Genomic DNA, 19,411 nt, shown 5'->3' on the forward strand with positions numbered 1-19,411 from the left:
CTTAGGTGTGGACAACTCTGTACGTGCCTTGTGCTATCTAGGAGGCGTTATCGAAACTCGCTTTCCTGCTTTTAACTTCATGAGCAAAGCGGTGATCGTACTCGACATGACGGATCCTTCCGGAAGCAGTCACAGTAACCGCCTGGTGACCGACTAGCGTTCGCAGCTTGTACGCAGTGATTTGCGAACGGAAGGCAGTGCGATCGAAACAGATAGGCGACTTAAAGCCGGGTGACCAAAACATCACAGATACGCTGTCGCAGCGCACACGACTGCACACCAAAACTGTCCGCTTATCTACACAGCCGGGCAATGCGCGATGCCTGACGGAACAGTTTGGGAGTATTCGGAGCTTGCTCTGAAGAAGGAGGGAGAGGGAAATGCAGAAGCTGCCTAGGGAATGCGATTGCCGCAAAGCTGCATCAGACTACACAGGGTTAGTTCGGCGCGCAAGTTCCTCGTTCACTACCACAAGCGCGAATGCTTGCCGCAACCGTCGCATTCCGTTACCGCTTTCAGCAAATCGGCTTCGCTCTCCGATAAAACCCTCGCCTTCGGCCGGACCACTTCCGTCACCCTTCGGTACGATTTTTCAAACTGGGCTCGCCCCTTTCCGTCGTCGAGCTTGGTAATGCTTCCAAATCGCGCGCGGCCGGCGTCCGCGGCGACGGCGTTCCCGCGGCCACCGCACGCGCCGGCGGGTTTTGCTGGGCGATAGCCGTGATTTATTGGTCAGCCAGCGCAGTTCTGAGAGCGATGAACCGTCGTCGCACGCCTCTCGTCCCCTCCTCCCCTCCGGATGGCAACCCCGTCCGCTGCCCTTGCTTCGTTGTTCGCAACTGGCGTTCTCGTGTGAATCGCGTGCACTGCGCAATTGTTACCGTCTGCCCTCCTCTGACTGCTTAACATCCCTTCTGAAACGCGGGCCCTCAATAGAACTGTCCATTTTCATTAGAAATTAATGCGACAGCATTATAAGTGGACCACACACACTTATTAGGTATCCCCGTGTGACGAAAAATGTGGGCCAGTCCCATAGGCACTGCAGTCTAACACGGCGTCTCAAAGTACTAGCTGTCACGAGGAAAGAATGTGAAAAACTGAATGCGAATGTGGCACGGAACCTACGCGCATGACGTTTCAAAGAGCGACTTTGGCACGAGAGAAGCGTGCGTGCGATCGCGGTGCAATGGTTAGATCACTGGGCTGCTGTCGCGGAAGACAGAGCTTCGATGCCACCAGTCGGTCAGTCATGCATTTCTTTAGAGCATTGTAGGCGGACTTCATCCACGTTGGAGGTATCTATCAGAAAACTCGAGGTATATTGAGCGAGCACGTCACAGTGTGCACGTAATCGCAAGTTTGGAGGGGATACGAAGTATAGAAATGTCCCTTTCCTAAATGAGGGTGCACAAGGTTGTCCATGACGAGCTCGTACTCAGCTGTCGAGCCATCACAATCTAGGTATGAGACAGCATACTTTGATTGCGTTGCTAAGCTCTGGCCTGGCTTTTATTCTCGAGCCGCCCGCAATCGCCGCAATCGCTCTGGTGGGCACATGTAACTGAGTTCAAGGACGCGCTTCATGCAAAGGACAAATATTGTTAGCAGATTTCGTTTTACCGTTATTTTTGCCTGTCTTAAATGGCTCACATGAAGTCGCACCACCGTCATACAGTCGCACCCGGATATATCGAATCTGAAGGGGATCACAAAAAAGTTCCATATATCGGTAATTCGATATATAAAATAAAAGATCTATACAAAAATTTTCAAGGGGATTTTACCGATGTTCGATATACACAATAATTCTTTATATGTGGGTTAGATGTATCGGGGCTCCATTGTAATTGAATCAGCTACTCGATGCAACGGACATTAACAGATAAATGCAGAGGAAAGGAATTATTTGGTATATATGCTCCCCACTCACCACCCATGTATATTTTGGCATGAGCCGCAGCCGATATGAAAGATAGAGACCAGAATAAAGGTAACATGAATTTAACACTAATTATCGTCCTCCATGGCCTTATATTTAACCGTTGCCTCGTCAAATAAAATCAGTCGTTAGAAACGCTTTTGTCTGTTCGTGCGCTTGTTGGTCTTCTTAGTCTATAAGCTCAATCATTCCATTGCTACAAGATACTTGATAAATTTATAGTTAACCTCCCTGTTTTTCCTTCTCGCTCTCTCTCTCGCTTGATTGAATTTATACCTAACGCTAGGATTCGCAGAAAACTTACAGCCGTGATGGCGCATTTTTTTAAATTGAAGCGAAACATGAACCGTCGGCTAGTAGGCGCAAGCAAGAAAGCCACTTGCAACATTGCTCCATCTGTCGATGGTGACTGGTATTATTGAAGTGAGTTGGCATCAGTTAGGAACTGTTGAACGATGTTTCCGCAACGTATACAATGATATTAAATCAAATTAACACGTGCGGATTGCTGCTTCCCTTCTGGCGAGATAGAAAGACAACAAACAAACAGGCAAGCCCATGTCGAGCTTCATTTTACTAAAGAAAAAAAAAATTCGCCGACGATTACGACACTCCCTAATGCTACATTTGAGCGCAGCTCTATACGTGTTTTCGTTTCGCGATATATTGGCTGGCGCGGACCATATGTCTCGTGGGACACGTTGCTAACGGAGCGAAGAGTGGCGCGACTGCCTCGCTAATCTGGAGATCGCGAGAACCAGCGCGTGGGTAACGCGTGGGCGCGAATCACAGCAGCCACCGCCGACAGATATTCCAGACGACGCGCGCTTCTCTGGCGCCATCTAGTAGCCATCGTCGCCACAGGGAGACAGAGTTAGGTAGTGAGGAGGAAAAGGCGCCCCAGAGCCCGTTTTGCGCGGCAGTACGCTTTTCTTCTCCCGTTTTAGCCAAACCCTCCACCTCCGCTTCCCGCCTCATGGTTCCGCTGCACCCTCCTCCCCGCGCTCTCTTCGCTATCGCCGTCTTTGATCCTTCGCTGCGCTCGTTCGCTCGGTTACGCCAACGCCGACGCTTGCAGATGGAACGCGCGCCCAAGAGCTGCCCTCGAAAATCGTCTTCGGTCATTGTCGCAAGCTCTTTCAGCTGCTCGCCCGCCGAGGTAGCTTAGTGGCTACGGCGTTGTGCTGCTAAGCTCGAGATTGTGGGTTTGATCCCGGCCAAGGCGGCCGCATTCTGATCGGTGCAGAATGCAAAAACGCTCGTCTACCTAAATTTAGGTGCACGTTGAAGAACTGCAGGTGATGAAAATTAATGCGCAGCCCTCACTACTGTGCGCCTTATAATAATATTGTAGTTCTGGCACCTAAAACTCGGGATTTTTTTTTTTTTTTGAAGCTGGTCGAGATGAAGCCCAACAAATGGAGACTGGTAGGAAAGTATATTTGCATGACTGTCATAGCGGCTGTTGCAGTGTCTATTCCACCGAGTACCGGAGCGTGTTTTCTCTTTATGATTCTTTATATCTGCAGAAATGAAGTAGAAGACAATAAGTGTATTGTATCAATAGGTACTCGCTACAAAAACAAACGCAAAAATACACGAAACTCACACTTGTGAGAAATTGTACTGAACAACCATGCAGCCATTTTGTTCCATCTTTTTAACTCTATATACACTAGGCTTCCATACCATCCCTTTTATTCACAGGCTGTAAAGTAAGCACGCATGTCCCCCTGCCCCCCCCCCCCCCCTTCCCCCCGTCTCCTCTATTTCTTTATCAATGTATTTCATAACTTTTGCGGTCGCTAGTCATTAGACGGAAAGCGATGCTGGTATTCTTCATAGCAAACAAACTTCGACAGTATTATAGGAATGAGTTTGTGGAAGCAGCAGTTCGAAAACTGAAACTGCTGGTCGGAGCACCGTGCTTTAGTTAGACTTACGCTAGACCATTCGACCTAGTTAATTTAGCGTTAAACTGACGCTGCGCTAACACTCCGCTGGTCACGTTCCAGACGCAGTCGTTACAGAACTGAAATCAGTATTCACGTTGCACCTGTAATACGAGTACGTGGAAAATGTCACGTTCGCGTGAATACTTGCTTTCTGCTATTTGTAACGACTGAGAATTCGCGCAGGGCCCCGGGGAGTATTGCGTAAGCAGCTCACCGCCCTACGTCAATCACGCCTAATGAGACACACGAGCCGACCACCGGTCGTCTCATTGCACAAAAAAGCACTCGCATTCAGCACAGTGTTACGCCAGCAGTTCTTCCATTCCTTGATTATGCAGCGAGAGCGGCGAGCAGTGAGAAACCTAGAAAAGAAGGGGGGGTCTAGCTCGACACCGCGTCTGCTGTTGGGTTTGCATTGATCGCCATTGCCTCCCACCTACAGCTGTCCTCATTACACTAGTGTCAGAGAGAGATCAGGTTTGCCGTTTTAATACATGTACTGATAGCGCTTGTGCAAAAAAAAAAAACCCCCCAAAAAACTGCCTTCGACTCTTCGCAAGTACGTGACCGCTATTACACCGCTCATTTTCGCAATGCAGCTTGCTTTCTTACACGGACTGCGTGTTCCCAACCGACCATCATCATCTTCGAAGCAATCATTATAACCACGATCATCATTTGTTTTACCCTTAAAGGGGCACCAAAGAGAAAAAAAAGTGATCTCACTTCTATTAGTTACTCACCCCTCTAGAATACAACAAAAACCACTCTTACGGCGAAAAGAGGCGTTACATGCCAGCATATTTTCAATGGCCCGAAAAGGAAAGGACAGGTGGCGCCACTGCCTTGAAGTTGCAGGACCAGTTCACCGTGACGTCATGGATTTCGACAGCATATTCTAGGGCCTAGTTAATGGTTCATCGATAAAAATGAACTACAACGTATTCTGAAGGAGACAAAGCTTGAAAATGGCTCGTTTCGGGAACTCTTACTAGTTAACACGGTCCAAATACGAAAATAAAAAACACTTTGAAATCCGTGACGATACATCTGTGCAGAGGATTCTGGCGTGAAATTAAAAGAAAGTTTAACTTTCACCTTCATTTTCTATTCTATAGCCGAGGCATTGTGTCGGAATTAGCGAATATAGAGTTTTCAATGCATACTTTATCAGTCTAAACTGACCTAGTGCTTCTATTAAGTGTTCTTAAACACAAACTACAGCGCTTGGTTGCTGATGTAAAAGATAAATAATTTAAAAAGACGATCACTGGAAAAGTAGCACTGTATAAAAAGCAATAAAATTCAAGAGCGAAAAAGCAAGGACCTGTAAGCTCACCTTAAGCTAACAAAGACAAAGTAAAATCGTTACAATCAATATAATACATGGGTGGTTTTCAATTTCGTTACTGTTCTCAACCAGGTAGATCTCTGCCGAATGTTCACCTTTGATTCCAGTCGAAGATGTAACGAATATAACAGTTGTATCAAACTGAGGACGTAGAAGCAGTCAAGAGAACGGCGGAATAAGCCGTCAGAATGCCGACTTAACACCTACAAGCATCAGCAAGAGGTGGACGAGCATGTATTTTCGATATTTCTATTGCGTCGTGAAGAGCGAGCTCTATGCTGCGCCGTGCGCCAGTAAATATGTCGTGCCACAGTAACCTTGTTCACCATCTTTGTCTCCGCGTGCAGCTCCACCGTCGTTCGTGCGCTCGCTGCCAGCTACGGGCGGCAGCCTTCGCAACGCGACCGGCGTCTCGCTCGAGTGCGTGGTCGAGTGCGATCCGGTGTGCGAGGTGCGGTGGCTTCGCAACAACGAGACGCTCGACGAGTCGCCCTTCTTCCACGCCAGCCAGGCGGTGCGGCCAGAGGGCGGCGGACACTTCCACTCGGTCGCCTCGATGCTCTCGTGGAACATGAGCCAGCTGCCGCCTTCGTCGTTCGACTACAACACCTTCACCTGCCTGAGCAGCGAGAACGCCGTCGGGCCTGGCGTCTCCAGCACCATGCTCTTCCGCGTAGAATGTGAGTATACTGCGCTGACATTATTTGTGCGCTAACGCCACATGTATATGAGCTTTTAGAGCAAAATGCATCATCTTCACGCTCCACGTAGGCCTAATTTTAGTGTCAGGTGGTGTGCTGCTGAGCTCGAAGTGTATAGTTCGATCACGGCCGTGGCGACCGCCTTTCGATGCGGGCGAAACGCAAGAAAAAGCACCTGTACTTAAGTTTAGGTGCACGTCGAAGAAACTGCAGGTGGTCAAGCTTTTCCCGAAGACTCCGCAGTAAGGATTACGTTACAATTATATTGTGGTTTAGGCACGTAAAGCTCGAGAACTTAATTTTAATCTTAGGGGAACCCGCCGAGGGAGCTCGTTGACTGTGGCGTTGCGCTTCTGATCATAAATGAGGTCGCAGTAGCCAAATTCTGATGAGGGGAGGAATGCAAGAACGCTCGTGTATCGGGCATTGGGCGCATGTTAATGAACTACAGGTGGTCAAAATTCATCCCGGGTCCCCCACCTTGGCATTCCTCATAATCAGCTCGTTGTTCGGAAACATAAAACCCCAGATGTTATTTAATTTTTGACATCTTATTGTCAAGCACAACATTTGTCCGATGGGAAGGACGAACGTTCCTAGCTCAAACTCTCCTATTATTCTGCGAAGAACGCGATCAGAATAACATCGACGTAGATTTGACATTAGTGAAAATCCTGCGAAAATTTCCATGATACATTTCAGTTAACAGTTACGGTTACGCATCGCATTTCTTAAAACCCTGAGGTTAAGCGAAATGATTTTCGAGAAAGTGAAAGGAAACAAAAATCACCCGCCGTGGTTGCTTAGTGGCTACGGTGTTCGGCTGGTAAGCACGAGGTCGCGGGGTGAAATCCCGGCCGCGGCAGCCACCTTTCGATGGCGGCGAAATGCTAAAACACCCCTGTACTTAGATTTAGGCGCACGTTAAAGAACTCCAGGTGGTACGAATTATTCCGGACTACCCTACTACGGCGTGCTTCATAATCAAATCATGGATTTGGCGCGTAAAACCCTATCCACAAAAATCGGACCTTCCGTAACGAAACACACCACCAGGGACACTAGTGTCGACAATAAAAAAAGAGAGATCAAATATTTGCATTTGACGTAGAAAACGTGTACTAGCAAAAAAGCGCTCGAAGCGGTCCGATTTTTTGCTTAGTTGTCCTAATATGACCCCGTGTTAGATGAAAAGCCATTTAAGACCCGAATACTCGAAGCTCAGGTTGCACCCACAAGGCCATTGGTATTTGAATATTGATCTTAACGCAACTTTCAAGCAAAACAGCATCGCGACTTTGTAAGGGGCGCACAGAATAATTTGGAACTGCATGAAGAGTGTTAGTGCGTGTGCTTGTGCAATCTCAAACAACTCCATTGAGCAAAACCTTGATTTGGCCGAGTTGGTTTATACATTGTTAAAACATAGATTGACTAAGATGAAGCCAGGAGAATACAAAAACGACAGGTCAGGGTTGTCAGAGCTTGTGCAGTGTTGTTATGACCTCCAACTCTGTCCCAGTCCCGCTGTGTTCAAACCGAACACTACTGTGACTGGTGCAATCCAGCCAATCACATACGTATTTCATTTTTATTTTGTAAACGAGAAGATAGTTTGTCCTACTCTAAACTGTGCCTTCCGGAGCACATTCAGAGCAACACGATCTTTTTGTCTAGGCACGTGACCTGAAGCTCTAATATGGGATCTAGTGTTTACAGCCCCGGGTAGTAGAACTTTCTGGGATACAGCAAAATCGTTTGCTTCAACATTCCCTGTCTTACTTCACCTTACCTCATCTGCATACGTTTAGCGCGCGGAAGGGTTTATTTCGCTGCAAGCGAAGCGGTTGTGAAATACAGCAGACAGTCGTTTGCTCGATCCAACAGAAAGAATTATTGACACTGGTGAGCTGATGCAAGAGCTCGGCGGTGAAAGCGAATTCGTGGAGTGGTTTCTTAGTTGGGAAATCTGTCGGGCCCACGTGCCTTCCTCTCTCATTTATTTCGTTTGCGGCCAGCATGCATCACCGTACCATCCATCAGGAAATAATATGCACATTTTATGCAGGAAAACGTGACACTTCGAGAGTGCCACGCTTTTGATGCTCTCTCAGGGCAGTTGCATACCGCCAAACGGTGACGGCGGGCGCTCATTATTTGTGGTTGCGCTGAAGCCTCAAATAAGGAGAAAAGTGTTGCTGCTGCGGCGCACAATGTCGACACGAGGAGAATAGTTAACCATGATGCAATTAAAACGGTTGTGCGTGTATGCTGTTTATATAGTGTCTTTAATTAAAACTCGGTTAAGTAGTTTGAGTTTTTTCTGCTTTACAAGTGAGTGAAGAAAGACTTCGCGAACGTAAGGAGCACGTGTACCCTGTTTGAGCAGTTTTTCATTCGCTGAGTATTTGTATACAAAGCCAGCTAAATGGGAGACAAGAGAAGCAAGCATTTTCTTTTTCTCGACAGAGAGGAGAAAGTGTGAGTGAAATATTGTGAACATCGAAGGGCGTCATACTCAATCGACACTAGCTTGGTGATATCATTCGAGTAGTACAGGTATTGCTAGGCGTAGTATTGCGCTCCCATGCATACACATCAACTGTGGCGGTGTAATGGCTTCGGCGCTGCACTGCTAAGCCGGAGGTCGTGGGGTCGAATCCTGGCCACGGCGGCCGCATTTAGATGTGGTCGAACTGCAAAAAACACTCATGTGTCGTGCACTGGGTCCACGTTAAAGAACCGCAGGTGGTGAAAATTAACCCGGAGCCCCCGCCAATACGTCGTGCCTCACAATCATATGGTGGTTTCGGCTCGTAAAACCATGCAGCATTTATATTCATATGTATAGGCATACCGTTACAAGTGTCATAATAGGTGGTAAAGAAATAGCCTTTGTTCGGAGCGGCAACCAACAGTGCACATGTTCGCTAAAGACACTTCTGTGTAGTTTTTGGACGCATGCATGCGCGCATTGTGAGGATGCGATATATCTTCTATTCACCGCGTCTGAGCTGCGCATATGAAAAAAGAAAGACAAATATTGTGTGATAATGCAGTTATTATTGTATGTCGACTACCGTTTCTACATTTGTGTCCCCTAATATTTGCCTTTCGACTGTGTAGTGACCACAAGAGAGATAAAAGTAAAGACCCGGAGGTTAACAAGAGGGTATCTCCGATTGACTGCCCTGTGCAGTGAGAAGGAAAAGGGCTATATTAGATGATATAAAAAATATGCGCAGGAAGAACCAACCAAAACTATCTGTACGGTCACTGCCACAAATACTCCCAAGGAACTATATAGTCACATACAGCGTCGGTGCCACGTACACGTACACAGGGCGTCACAAAGTGTGCAGTGTAACCCGCTAGCACACAAAGACCTAATAACCCCGAATCCGGAAACTACCCTGCGGCAAATATAGTCACTGGACATCTCCGGCTTTCGCTGCGACATCTGCCAGTAAGGAAAGATGTGGGGAATAAAAAAAAAGAAGATGCGAAGCAGGGAGTCTTTCTCGTTTGAGCTGCGGTGGATCGCAAGACGCGAGGTTTCCGCGGGGCCACCATTATAGAGTCAAACACAGAGTGCCGTCCCTAATTTGGCACCAGCACGCGACATAACGAATGGAACGCGGGAATAAAAAAAAATGCGGGGGCAAACAGGGAGCAGGAAGCGATAAAGGGACTCACCTCCCTCCGGCTGCCGCCGCTGCTCAAGCCGTCCTTTTCCATTCCATTTTTTTTATTTCTTTCATTTCTCTACCATCGTTCGCTGCTCCCACGCTCGCACACTTGGCGCGCCACGGCGACAGCGCGGTTTTATGAGGCCACCGCCGCGCCGCCGTCAGAACAGCTCGCACACAGGACGTCGCCGTTTCATTCGCTTCGCTCTTGGTTCTTTGCGAGAAGCGGCCCGCGTATAGAAAAGCCGGAGGCTCGTCATTTACGCGCGACATGGACAGTCAAGGAAAAAGGCCACATCAAGAACGACCGCCCCCCTCCCCCTCCCCTCCCGCCCCCTCTCCGCCACACACCACTTTACCCCCTCCAGTAGTTCCTCATTCCTTTTGTTTTTTTAGGGGGGGATCGAGGCTCTACTCTTCGTTTTTTTTTTTTTTTTTTGATCCCTGCTCTTTGACGTGTAGTTCGCGATAGGGGTCGCGTGGCGCGCCGAAGTCGTGCGCACCCCGCGCCATGATCGCGAGACATTTGCGGAAATGTCGCGACCGTACTGCGGGCGGAGAGTGCCACCGTCCCGACTGGGTAATTCGGTGCAGCGCCCTGAGATCTAGCCTTCGCGTCGGAACCAGCGAGAGGCTCTCAGTTGGAGGAACGGTGCTTGTAGCAAGTAAGAAAGGGTCCGTCATTAGACAGCGACTTGGATAGCTCTCACAGAGGAAACTGAAAAGAAAAACAAAAACAAACACAAGATACAGACAAGGCAGGAGTGTGTACACATCTTTTTTAGCAGTCTGGCTTCTCTCTCTCTCTCTCTCTATATATATATATATATATATATATATATATATATATATATACATATAATGTAAAGCATAACCGAGGAGCATATTATAAAATATGGTTGATTATCAATGTGCTGCCACAAGTTAGTTAAGTATTAAACAGCCTGGTCGTCAGCCAAGCTGCAATCTATAGTTTCTCAGTAAAGCCAGCATCTCTCTCGCTCTTAAAGGGAATTCAGTTACATTTCATGTGCTGTCTCAAGCAGCCATATAAATTATAACTTGACCGTGGGCATTGTATAGAGGGTCTGCGAACCTCGTGCACAGATGCAAACAATGTTTTTGTAAGCCCACAATGTGAACACTCAGCTTTTTTCGTTATCTTCATTGACTAGCTAACAAGGCTATGTGGCCGATCCGGTAACCGTTACGCCTTGCTTCCACCTTTGTAAATTCACCTGCTGAGTAGTTCATGCCTGCACCGGACTCCGCCTAAACGCTGCCCGCTTTTAGTGTGAGAAGTAGCGTAGGAAATAACCGCTACCCGGTTTGCCTCAACTTCGCACGAAAGAAGTAATATACATAGAAAGACGGGATGTCGTATTTCGAAATGGAGGAAATAAAAGCTCGAACACGATACATTACGGCCCAGACGAGAAAAAAAAAGGGGGGGAGGGGGGAACACAGAGGTGCCACTACGAGAATAGCGGCAATAAAAATGCCGTGCGCAGAGAAAATGTCTCGCGAAAGAGTAGTTGACAGCATCTCAAAAGACAACTGTCGGAGGTTCACGGTTGCGGGGTCGGGAGAAGAGGGGCTTGGGGGTTATAAAAGTGAAAATTGAGTTTACGCTTTTCGATCGCGAGCGAGGGCAGGCAAGCTTGTCAAGTTCCGACAGCGAACAGGCGCCCGACTGGGTAAAGAAACGACCCCTCCCCCTTCGGGTGCAGCCTGTCGGGGATCAAGTCAGGGACGCGGTTGAAGAAATTGCAGAAGTACATATATATATATATATATATATATATATATATATATATATATATATATATAATCAGCGTGACACGGTGCACCATGAGGCTTGTCGTTTCGCGATAAATTACAATGTAGTTCTCTAAAAGTAGAGTTTAGTCGTATCAGTGTACTTTTCTGCAAGCGACAGGGGTCAAAGCACCCAATAACGCTCTGTAAGCCTTTGGTCGAGCCATTTCGGAAATTTGTGCCATTGTAAATTTCCGAAGTACACTTGGTTGCAACCGCTATAGCTTGGTTCGTTCTCTGTATGAGGCAGGCGCGCGGAAATGTGCGACATAGTTTTTCGCTGTTTTAGTCTCGTAGCGTTGATGTCAGCTTTGTCTGACCCACGCTGAAATTTCACCCGAAAGAATTGTGTGGACTCTTTATTTATTATTTTTTTATGGCATCTCATGTTTGCCACTACTCTAGCACTACGACGTAAGCAAGACAAAATAGCGGTACAAACTGAATGCTTGCAAGCAGCCACAATCACTGCGTTTATTATCCAGCCTGTCACATAAACTATTTGTGCGAGTTGCCTTTGCAGCCGTGTATTTTAATGGAATGTTTCAATGGCATCCTTAAAACTTAAGTTATCGACTACAGCAACAATGACTTGTCTGAGCACAGTTCTTTCCTTGCGCGAACCTAAAGTCTGTCAATGAATCGTTCACACGCAATCAGACACATTCACCGACATACACCAGTTGCAAACGCCGCAAGGATATACAGGAATAAAAAGAAAGATAAAGCATTCAAACGCTCGCATAACTCACACGCCATATATAAAGAAGGATGAATGACGCTTGCAAAATAATTTTTCGACATACGTAGCAATTTGGGCTTGTTGCTCATTCATACTGAATTGGGATCGCATTGAATTTATGACGCACTTTCTATGGTGTAAGAACAGCGGATCCCAAAGCGAAATTTTGTATTTGAAAATATGTACTTCATTGGTGTCGTTCATTTACCTTTGTGTATTTCAGGCCATGTAACGCTGCACAATACATCCCAATAGACAGATCTTACCTCGTTAAGAGCGCATGCGCAGAGGTCCTGTCGGCGCCATAATGAGAATCATCCTCGCCACTTTCCCGTTGTACTTGGCTTCAGGGCAACATTAAGGGGAATGCCGAGGACAATGCCATTGGTGAATTTTTATCAGTGACGTTTAGGGGGAATGCAGGGGTTGCATCTGCTGAACCCAACTCTTATTGGTAGGATCTTTTTATTTTCACCTCTCTGCCTTTTGATCTCAGGGATAACTGGATTTATCTTGGTACAAACACAACACGTTTCTTACCATAGTTGTTCTTCGGCCTTCTAAGGAGTACTACTACCGCTATACTTTGCGGCAGTGGTGAAGTAGTGACACTGCTCTTGAAATCGGTCCATTCCTTTTTATAGCGGCGTATACAAGAATCGCATCGCATTTCTACCGCATCACATCTATGTAAACAGCGGTAATGCGCTATAGGAAGGCAAACTGCAATGATGCTACAGGGGTAAGTCGTCTCACACGGCGCATGTTTAGCATATCGCATTGAGTGAGAGACGAAAAAAATTTGTCGGCCCTTCCACTCCGTCAAGATGGTTAACCAGCGAAGCTGAAACGTGCGGCCCCGGTGTTTATCATTGGGTTAATTCCGAGGGTTCATTAAAGTATTTCTCAATTATGAGGTCACACACACGTTAAGATGTGACCTAGAGAACGGCGTCACTGATGGTATGCCTGCAGTTCGCCGTTGTCGCTCGCGTTTGAATTCGCGAGTTTGCTCGGCGGAGTGGTTAGCAGCATTCGCCCGCTACTGCCGCTTGCGACTCTTGGAAATTAAATTGCTTCAAAATTAAATCTGTCCGTTACGTAAGACAATTAATGGCTCATACCCCCTTAAGCAATGGCTCATATACCTGTAAACGTGGCCTTCCCCATTAGGGAGACAGAAGAGAAGTGAAATTCTACTCTGGAATGATGAGCGGCAATGCAGCCAGCTGTGGAAGAAGAAGACGACGACGAATGCGGGACCAGTGGCACGAGCGCGTGCCGAGCACTAGCACGAGCGCAACCCGAGGGGCGCCAGCAAGCCAGCTGCAGAAGAAGACGACGACGCTCTAGCCAATGCTGACGATGATATTTTCCTGTACACAGGCTATTTCGCCTAGCCATATACGATTACGTCTAGCCATATAAAGCTTGGCTTAAAAATCCGATGGCTACTGGCGTGTGAGCTCTTCCGCTGGTAGGTGGAGCGCAAATCGCTGGTAGACAGATTCCAGCATGCTTAGGACGAAGGGTCATGCGTCACATGCAAGGAATGTCGGCTTCTATGTCGCACAGCTGTTGGCCTGATGCGTTGACAAATGCGATGCGCTATAGTGTCCCATTCATGTACAAACGTGGCTTATGTGTGGACTCGCAGATCCCCCGGAGAAGCTGCAGGTGTCCGTGGTGCAGCTTGACCTCTCCGAAGGCGAAGTGCCGCCGCGTGAGGTGAGCTGCTCGGCGTCGGCGCACCCAACTGCCGAGTACCAGTGGCGGCTGGGCGCGCTCACCGTCTCGCGCGGCCCTACCCTGCTGTTCAACGCAACCGCTTCGAGGGAGATGGCCGGGAACTACACCTGCGTCGTCAGCAACCGCCACGGACGAGCCATGGCCGCGACGCTAGTCACCGTCAGGCGTAAGTGAATCACCGTACGAGCGTTCTGGCCCAACGTTACATAACAAAAAAAAAAAAAAAATCACAAGCCCTTCTCCTGTCGAGAAAATGGGGGTAAACGAAGCTTTTGTGTGTATCTGGCCATCGTGGTGATTTTCTTTCTTTCTCTCTCTATATATATTTCTTTCTCTCTCCTTCTTTCTTTCTGTTTTTCTTCCATGCTCTCTCTCTCTTTCTCTTTATTTCTTTCTCAGACCTTCGTGGTGGCTTTCTTTTCTTCTCTCTCTCTTCTTTTCTCTTTCTCTCTATCTTTCCTTCTCTCCTACTATTTATTTCTCTCCCTCTTTCTTTCTCGGTCTTCCTTCCCCTTTTTCTCTTTCTTTCTCTAACCTTCGTGATGACTTCCTTTCTCTTTCTCTTTCTCTCTATCTATCCTTCTCTCTATCTTTATTTCTTTCTCTCTCTCTTTCTCTCTATCTTTCTTTCCCTGTCTCCTTATTTGTTTCTCTCTCTTTCTCACTCTCTCTTTCTTTCTCTCTTTCTTCCTTTCACTCTCTCTTTCCCTCCTTCTTTCTTTCTCTCTCTCTGTCTCTTTCTTTTTTGTCCCTGGTATGAGCCATTGAGCTTGGACCTTTTCTGCACTATTGCCACGATCGGCCCACTTTTCAGCGTGACACCGCCACCGCCACCACTACCACCACCGCCGACACTTGTGAGCCTATAAAGCTTCGTCTAAAAAACAACTGCCTCGCATCCCCAGAGCGTGGCTGGATCGGTCGCATTGCGCTCCGAATTAGTGATGCACTGTTAACTCGTTAGCTCCTAAGCGTTGAGAACCTAGAGCTATACTGGATGCTTAGCCCGGGTCACCCTCGCATATGAGCGATTTTTAAGAGTTGTTCGACTCATGTGTATACAGCAGTGGAACTTCAGCCGAGCTGTATACATCATGACGTTCATGCACATAAAGGAATGGCAGAACGCGGCACATTGAGATCACATTGGCAACCAAAGGAGCGGTCCACCACCTGCTGCATCCATTCTGCTATGCTTGCGTAATGACGCATCTGCTAGTTGATAGATCCTAGAGAGTTCTCTACACTCACGTGATAGGGACTGGTAAAGGTAACAGCTCGGGCAGAAACAGCCGTAGGGCAGGACGCCGAGGAGATCTTTTGTTGCGCAGTGCTTTAAAACACACGAAAATTTGCCCGCCAAGTTTCCGCGCATCATTATGACCCAACTGACCGGAATCACCAGCAAGCTGGTAGCAAGCTCCTTATGCATTGCATACCTCGGGGGATGGAGGTAGAATTCTGTTTTCATGAGAACAACATTTTTTTTTCGCAATGTACGGGTTTCATGTGATAAAATCGTAACTCATTCGACGCAGCAAAGAAACATACAAGCGGATACATTGCGAGTTTTGCGAATGTCAATAGGCGAAACCACTTAAAATGGCTACGACACTTGATTGGGCATAAAACAGAAACGCTGAATCGAGTGAGTGCCCTATACGCCGAACAAAGCAAACAAAAGAAACCGCATCTTAAGGTTGCCAGTTTTTTTTTTTCGCACATTTTTAAAGGAATATCTTTTCTTTTTCCTTCGCAGTGTCAAAGGCAGGGATAACGTCTATACAGAAGAAAGGAAGATATCCGCACTCTTCTTCCATCCAGTGTCCTCCCTATTTTCCCCATTCTTCGCTTTCCAGTCTCACTGGCTTCCGCAACCTTTTCATTGCTGGAAACCATTGGCGAGGTCCGCCTTTTGAGTTCAATTCTGGGCTTAATCGCCTTCTTTATCACGCGAACGCTTTTCACGGACCACTGCCTTTCCTGTCGTCTCTTTGAAACTTATCGATTCGAGCTGAGTATGTTACTTGCTTTCTGTTTTTTTTTTCTCTTTTCTTTGAGGTTCCTCATTCTACGCAGCAGCTCAGTGACGTCGGTACCGTCCTTTAGCTGACGGCGTGACGGTTGCGTAGGATCACAGACCTGCAGTGCCGTTGGCGGGGTTACCTTCTCTTTACTTTGCTGCTACCATTCGTTTGGCGGCTTATTCTTCTCTCTTTACCCAGATTTAACCCGTGAAGCTTAATTCTTTAAATCCCTCTTGTCCGGATTCTTAAAAATCCCTAGATCAAGAAAAAAGGGGGGAAAAAAAAGAACAATGCTTTCTGGCACTTCTGTCGTCGTTCACTCTCTCTCTCTCTCTCTTTATTTTTACGCTCACTTCTCCCCTTTCTGCTATGCGCCCTTCTGGTCAAATCCGCCGCTTCCTCGTGATTTCTATGAAACAGAAGGACGCGATGACTAGAGTCACCCGTCACAAACAGTGCGTGGCCGGAAATGAAGAAAACACGAGCAGAAAACATTCTATGAGGAAAACGCAGTCGTAGAAAACAAAGGGGCGACAGGAAATAGGTTTGAAACAAAATAAACAAAATAAACAAAAAGAAAGAAAAGAAAGACAGGAAGAAAGAAAGAAAGAAAGAAGAAAGAAAGAAAGAAAGAAAGAAAGAAAGAAAGAAAGAAAGAAAGAAAGGAAGGAAGAAGAGTGTAAGGATGCCTCAACAGTGAAGACGAACGTCATTCCGGCGTGGTCTACCTTTTATCTGCGTTATTCTCCGCCCCTCCTGCCCCACTTTTTTTTTCGAATGGCGCACACAGAATAGACGCAATACCGTGCCGTGTTCGCCACCTTTTCAGTGTCAAAAAATAATGGTAATAAAAATAATAATAAGAGCTCCGCGGCTTTCTTTCGAAGGAAGACAGGGTCGCGTATGGCGCTGTTTCCTTACCAGGCACGCCCGAGTCACGACGCGAGAATAGAATAGCGAAAATGTGGCGCCAAAGAACCGTAGGGACGCCAAAGGAAGCAAAAGGGGGAGTATATAGAGGTGGGAGTCGGTGCGTGCTTCAGAGGAAAGGAATAGAAAGAAACCGGCCAGAACGGGGTCGACGGGATTCCCCGCGCGCACAAGAAACGTCGTCTTCGGTGTTGGTGGTGGCGGCGCAGAAGGTGGCAGCAGCGTCGGCGGCGGCTTGAAATGGGGGCCCCGGCATTTGTGGTCAGCCGAGCAATAACGCAGCGTCGAGATCCACGCTGGCCGCGGCTGCTGCGGGCCACCCTGAGTTTTGAAACAGGTCGCGCCACGCTCGGAAGCTGGCTTCCAACCGGAGGGCTACTCCGAAGCACGTATGCGGGCAACGGGTTATGAGTTTCTCTTTTTTTTCTTTTTCTGCTGTTTGCGAAGTTATTTGGCGAGGGACTCTTTCAAAACCCGCGGCATCCACGTACCTCTTCTGTTTCCCTCACTTCTGCTGCGCTATATAGTCTCATATGTTCGTATCTTTGCCGGCATTTGTGTAGATCTGTGTTTCTGCTCTCTACAAGCAAGCGGCTGTGCACACTCGAACCACGTACGTCCCCGTTGGCCGGCGCTTATTTGATTCTTCTTTACATCGTGACAGCGCGCAGCAGTGGTTGCTGGTTTGGAAAGCCGCAGCTGTATCTTTTAGTTCGGGCGCAATGGCTTGCGCCCGACGTTTGCTGTTTGCTTTGGGAAGCCGAGTGCTGCCTCTGGCTGCTTTTGTGTCCCGTGGTATAACCTTCGGAACGCAACGGAATAAGAAATAAGCGAGTGGCATACTGCACGGGCAAAGCACTTTTGAAGGTAAAAGTAAAAACAAGAATAAGTCGAATGAAAGAGTGAAGAGACGCTCAGAAAACAAAGAGCATGCCGGCCGTGCAGCAATACTTTGCAGGAAAGAGGAATGCATATTTCTTCGGCTTCTGGAGGACGCGTAGGGGTATGACGGGGCAGCCTGTCTCCACGAAAGCTGGGAATACGTCAACGTTGTGTTTTTTTTTGTTTTCTTTTTTAAAAGTCACGAGTTTTTGGCCCTTTTCGTTCTCTACACCCGTATTTTTCACTACGACGTGGCCCTTTGCTCTTCCGCCAGCCGGCGATCGCTTGAAGTGGAATTCGAGCTGGCAGGCCGCGCAAGAAGTTGGCTTCCGCAAAATGGCTTTCGCTTCCCCCGGCAGCTTCAATTTTTCGAGCTCCGCGTCGCGTTTTGTGTCTCGTGCCGTTCCTTCCGTTTCGTTAAAAATAAGGAAACGAAAAGGTTGTTGTTGATGTGCACGGTTGCGGTTCCTTTTCCTGCGCCGATGAAGGATACGCCGTGGCAAGTTGCTCTTTTCGCGCAATATTTTTGTTTTCTCTGTCTGCTCCGAAAGGTGCATTCGTTTCATCCTAGGCATGTGTATGTTTGTTTCAGGATTTGCACGCCGCCGTGGTGGCGGCTGTATTGGCTGGCCGCGTTTCCAACGATGCAGATTAGAATTCGCCACCTGAATGCGTAGCCGCGTGGTAGGCGCCTGGAATACGGAGCGCAGGCAAATATGATTGCCACCCCGAATTTCATCGCTTCGGCAGTGGTTTTTCATGTGAGATATACTGTATCCATTTGATAACAGCGGAGGTGGCGCCGACTGAAAGCAATTTTTATGATTCTAACAATGAAAAAAAAATCAAGAAACCAACGAGTAGGAGTGGTTAGATTTTCTGACTGCCTGGGTAGATAACTTGAGAGAAATCAGAAATAACGGCAACTAGGCGTATTGCGTTGGAATATTACATATACGTGCATTCCCGTCAGTCAAATGAAAAGAAGGAAAGCTCACGCATGATTTCGACCAGAGACGACAGGATAAAAATTAGCTAAAGCACTATGAATGACAGTCAGAAGAATGTCGCTAAGGTGGACAGTCATTGATTAAAAGAAGGGCAAAGTTTCGTTGAGTGCAACATAAAAAAAAACCCTAGTTACTGCATGAGTGGCGTGGCATGCGACAAAGGCGGCTGCTTTCTCAAGGCACGATATTTGACGTCCTCACCAACATTTTACAGCATAGTAGTGAGACTGCAATATCTTTTTCTGGCAGCGACGGTTCCTCAGTTTCGCGAGTGGAGGTCAATTAACCGGGTCATTTGAACTAAGCAAGTTTACTTTGTATATAAAGCGTATTAGGCAGCAGAAAAATATTGACCAAGCTTCGCTGATGAGACCGGACACGTTCCGTGGCTTTTTGAAGTCACTGTCTCAGTTACAGCCCTTCGATGAAATGAAAAAAAAAATTAAGAATTATATAAGTATTGTACAGTAACAGAAGAGTAAAACGTACGGCAAAAAAAAAAAAAAAAAGTCAAAGGTAGTCTGGAAGTTTGTATGTTACTAGGTGCGCAACTTCTCGCGTGTCCATCTAAGAACTCGAAATCTCTCTCGCCTTTTTATTTCACTTATTTATTTA

At 47.3% G+C, this 19,411-nt stretch overlaps 1 protein-coding gene across 2 annotated transcripts in view; it reads left to right on the top strand.

The window, feature by feature from the left end:
- Positions 1–19,411, top strand: part of LOC119456071 (hemicentin-2-like) — a 208,937-nt gene that overhangs the window by 169,307 nt on the left and 20,219 nt on the right. For both annotated transcript variants that reach the window (XM_037717669.2, XM_037717670.2), the window contains exons 8-9: positions 5,596–5,928; positions 13,856–14,113. In XM_037717669.2, the coding sequence (XP_037573597.1) occupies positions 5,596–5,928; positions 13,856–14,113 (591 nt within the window). The remainder of the gene's footprint in view (positions 1–5,595; positions 5,929–13,855; positions 14,114–19,411) is intronic.

This window comes from Dermacentor silvarum, chromosome 6 (genome assembly GCF_013339745.2).
Source record: "Dermacentor silvarum isolate Dsil-2018 chromosome 6, BIME_Dsil_1.4, whole genome shotgun sequence".
NCBI lineage: Eukaryota > Metazoa > Arthropoda > Arachnida > Ixodida > Ixodidae > Dermacentor > Dermacentor silvarum.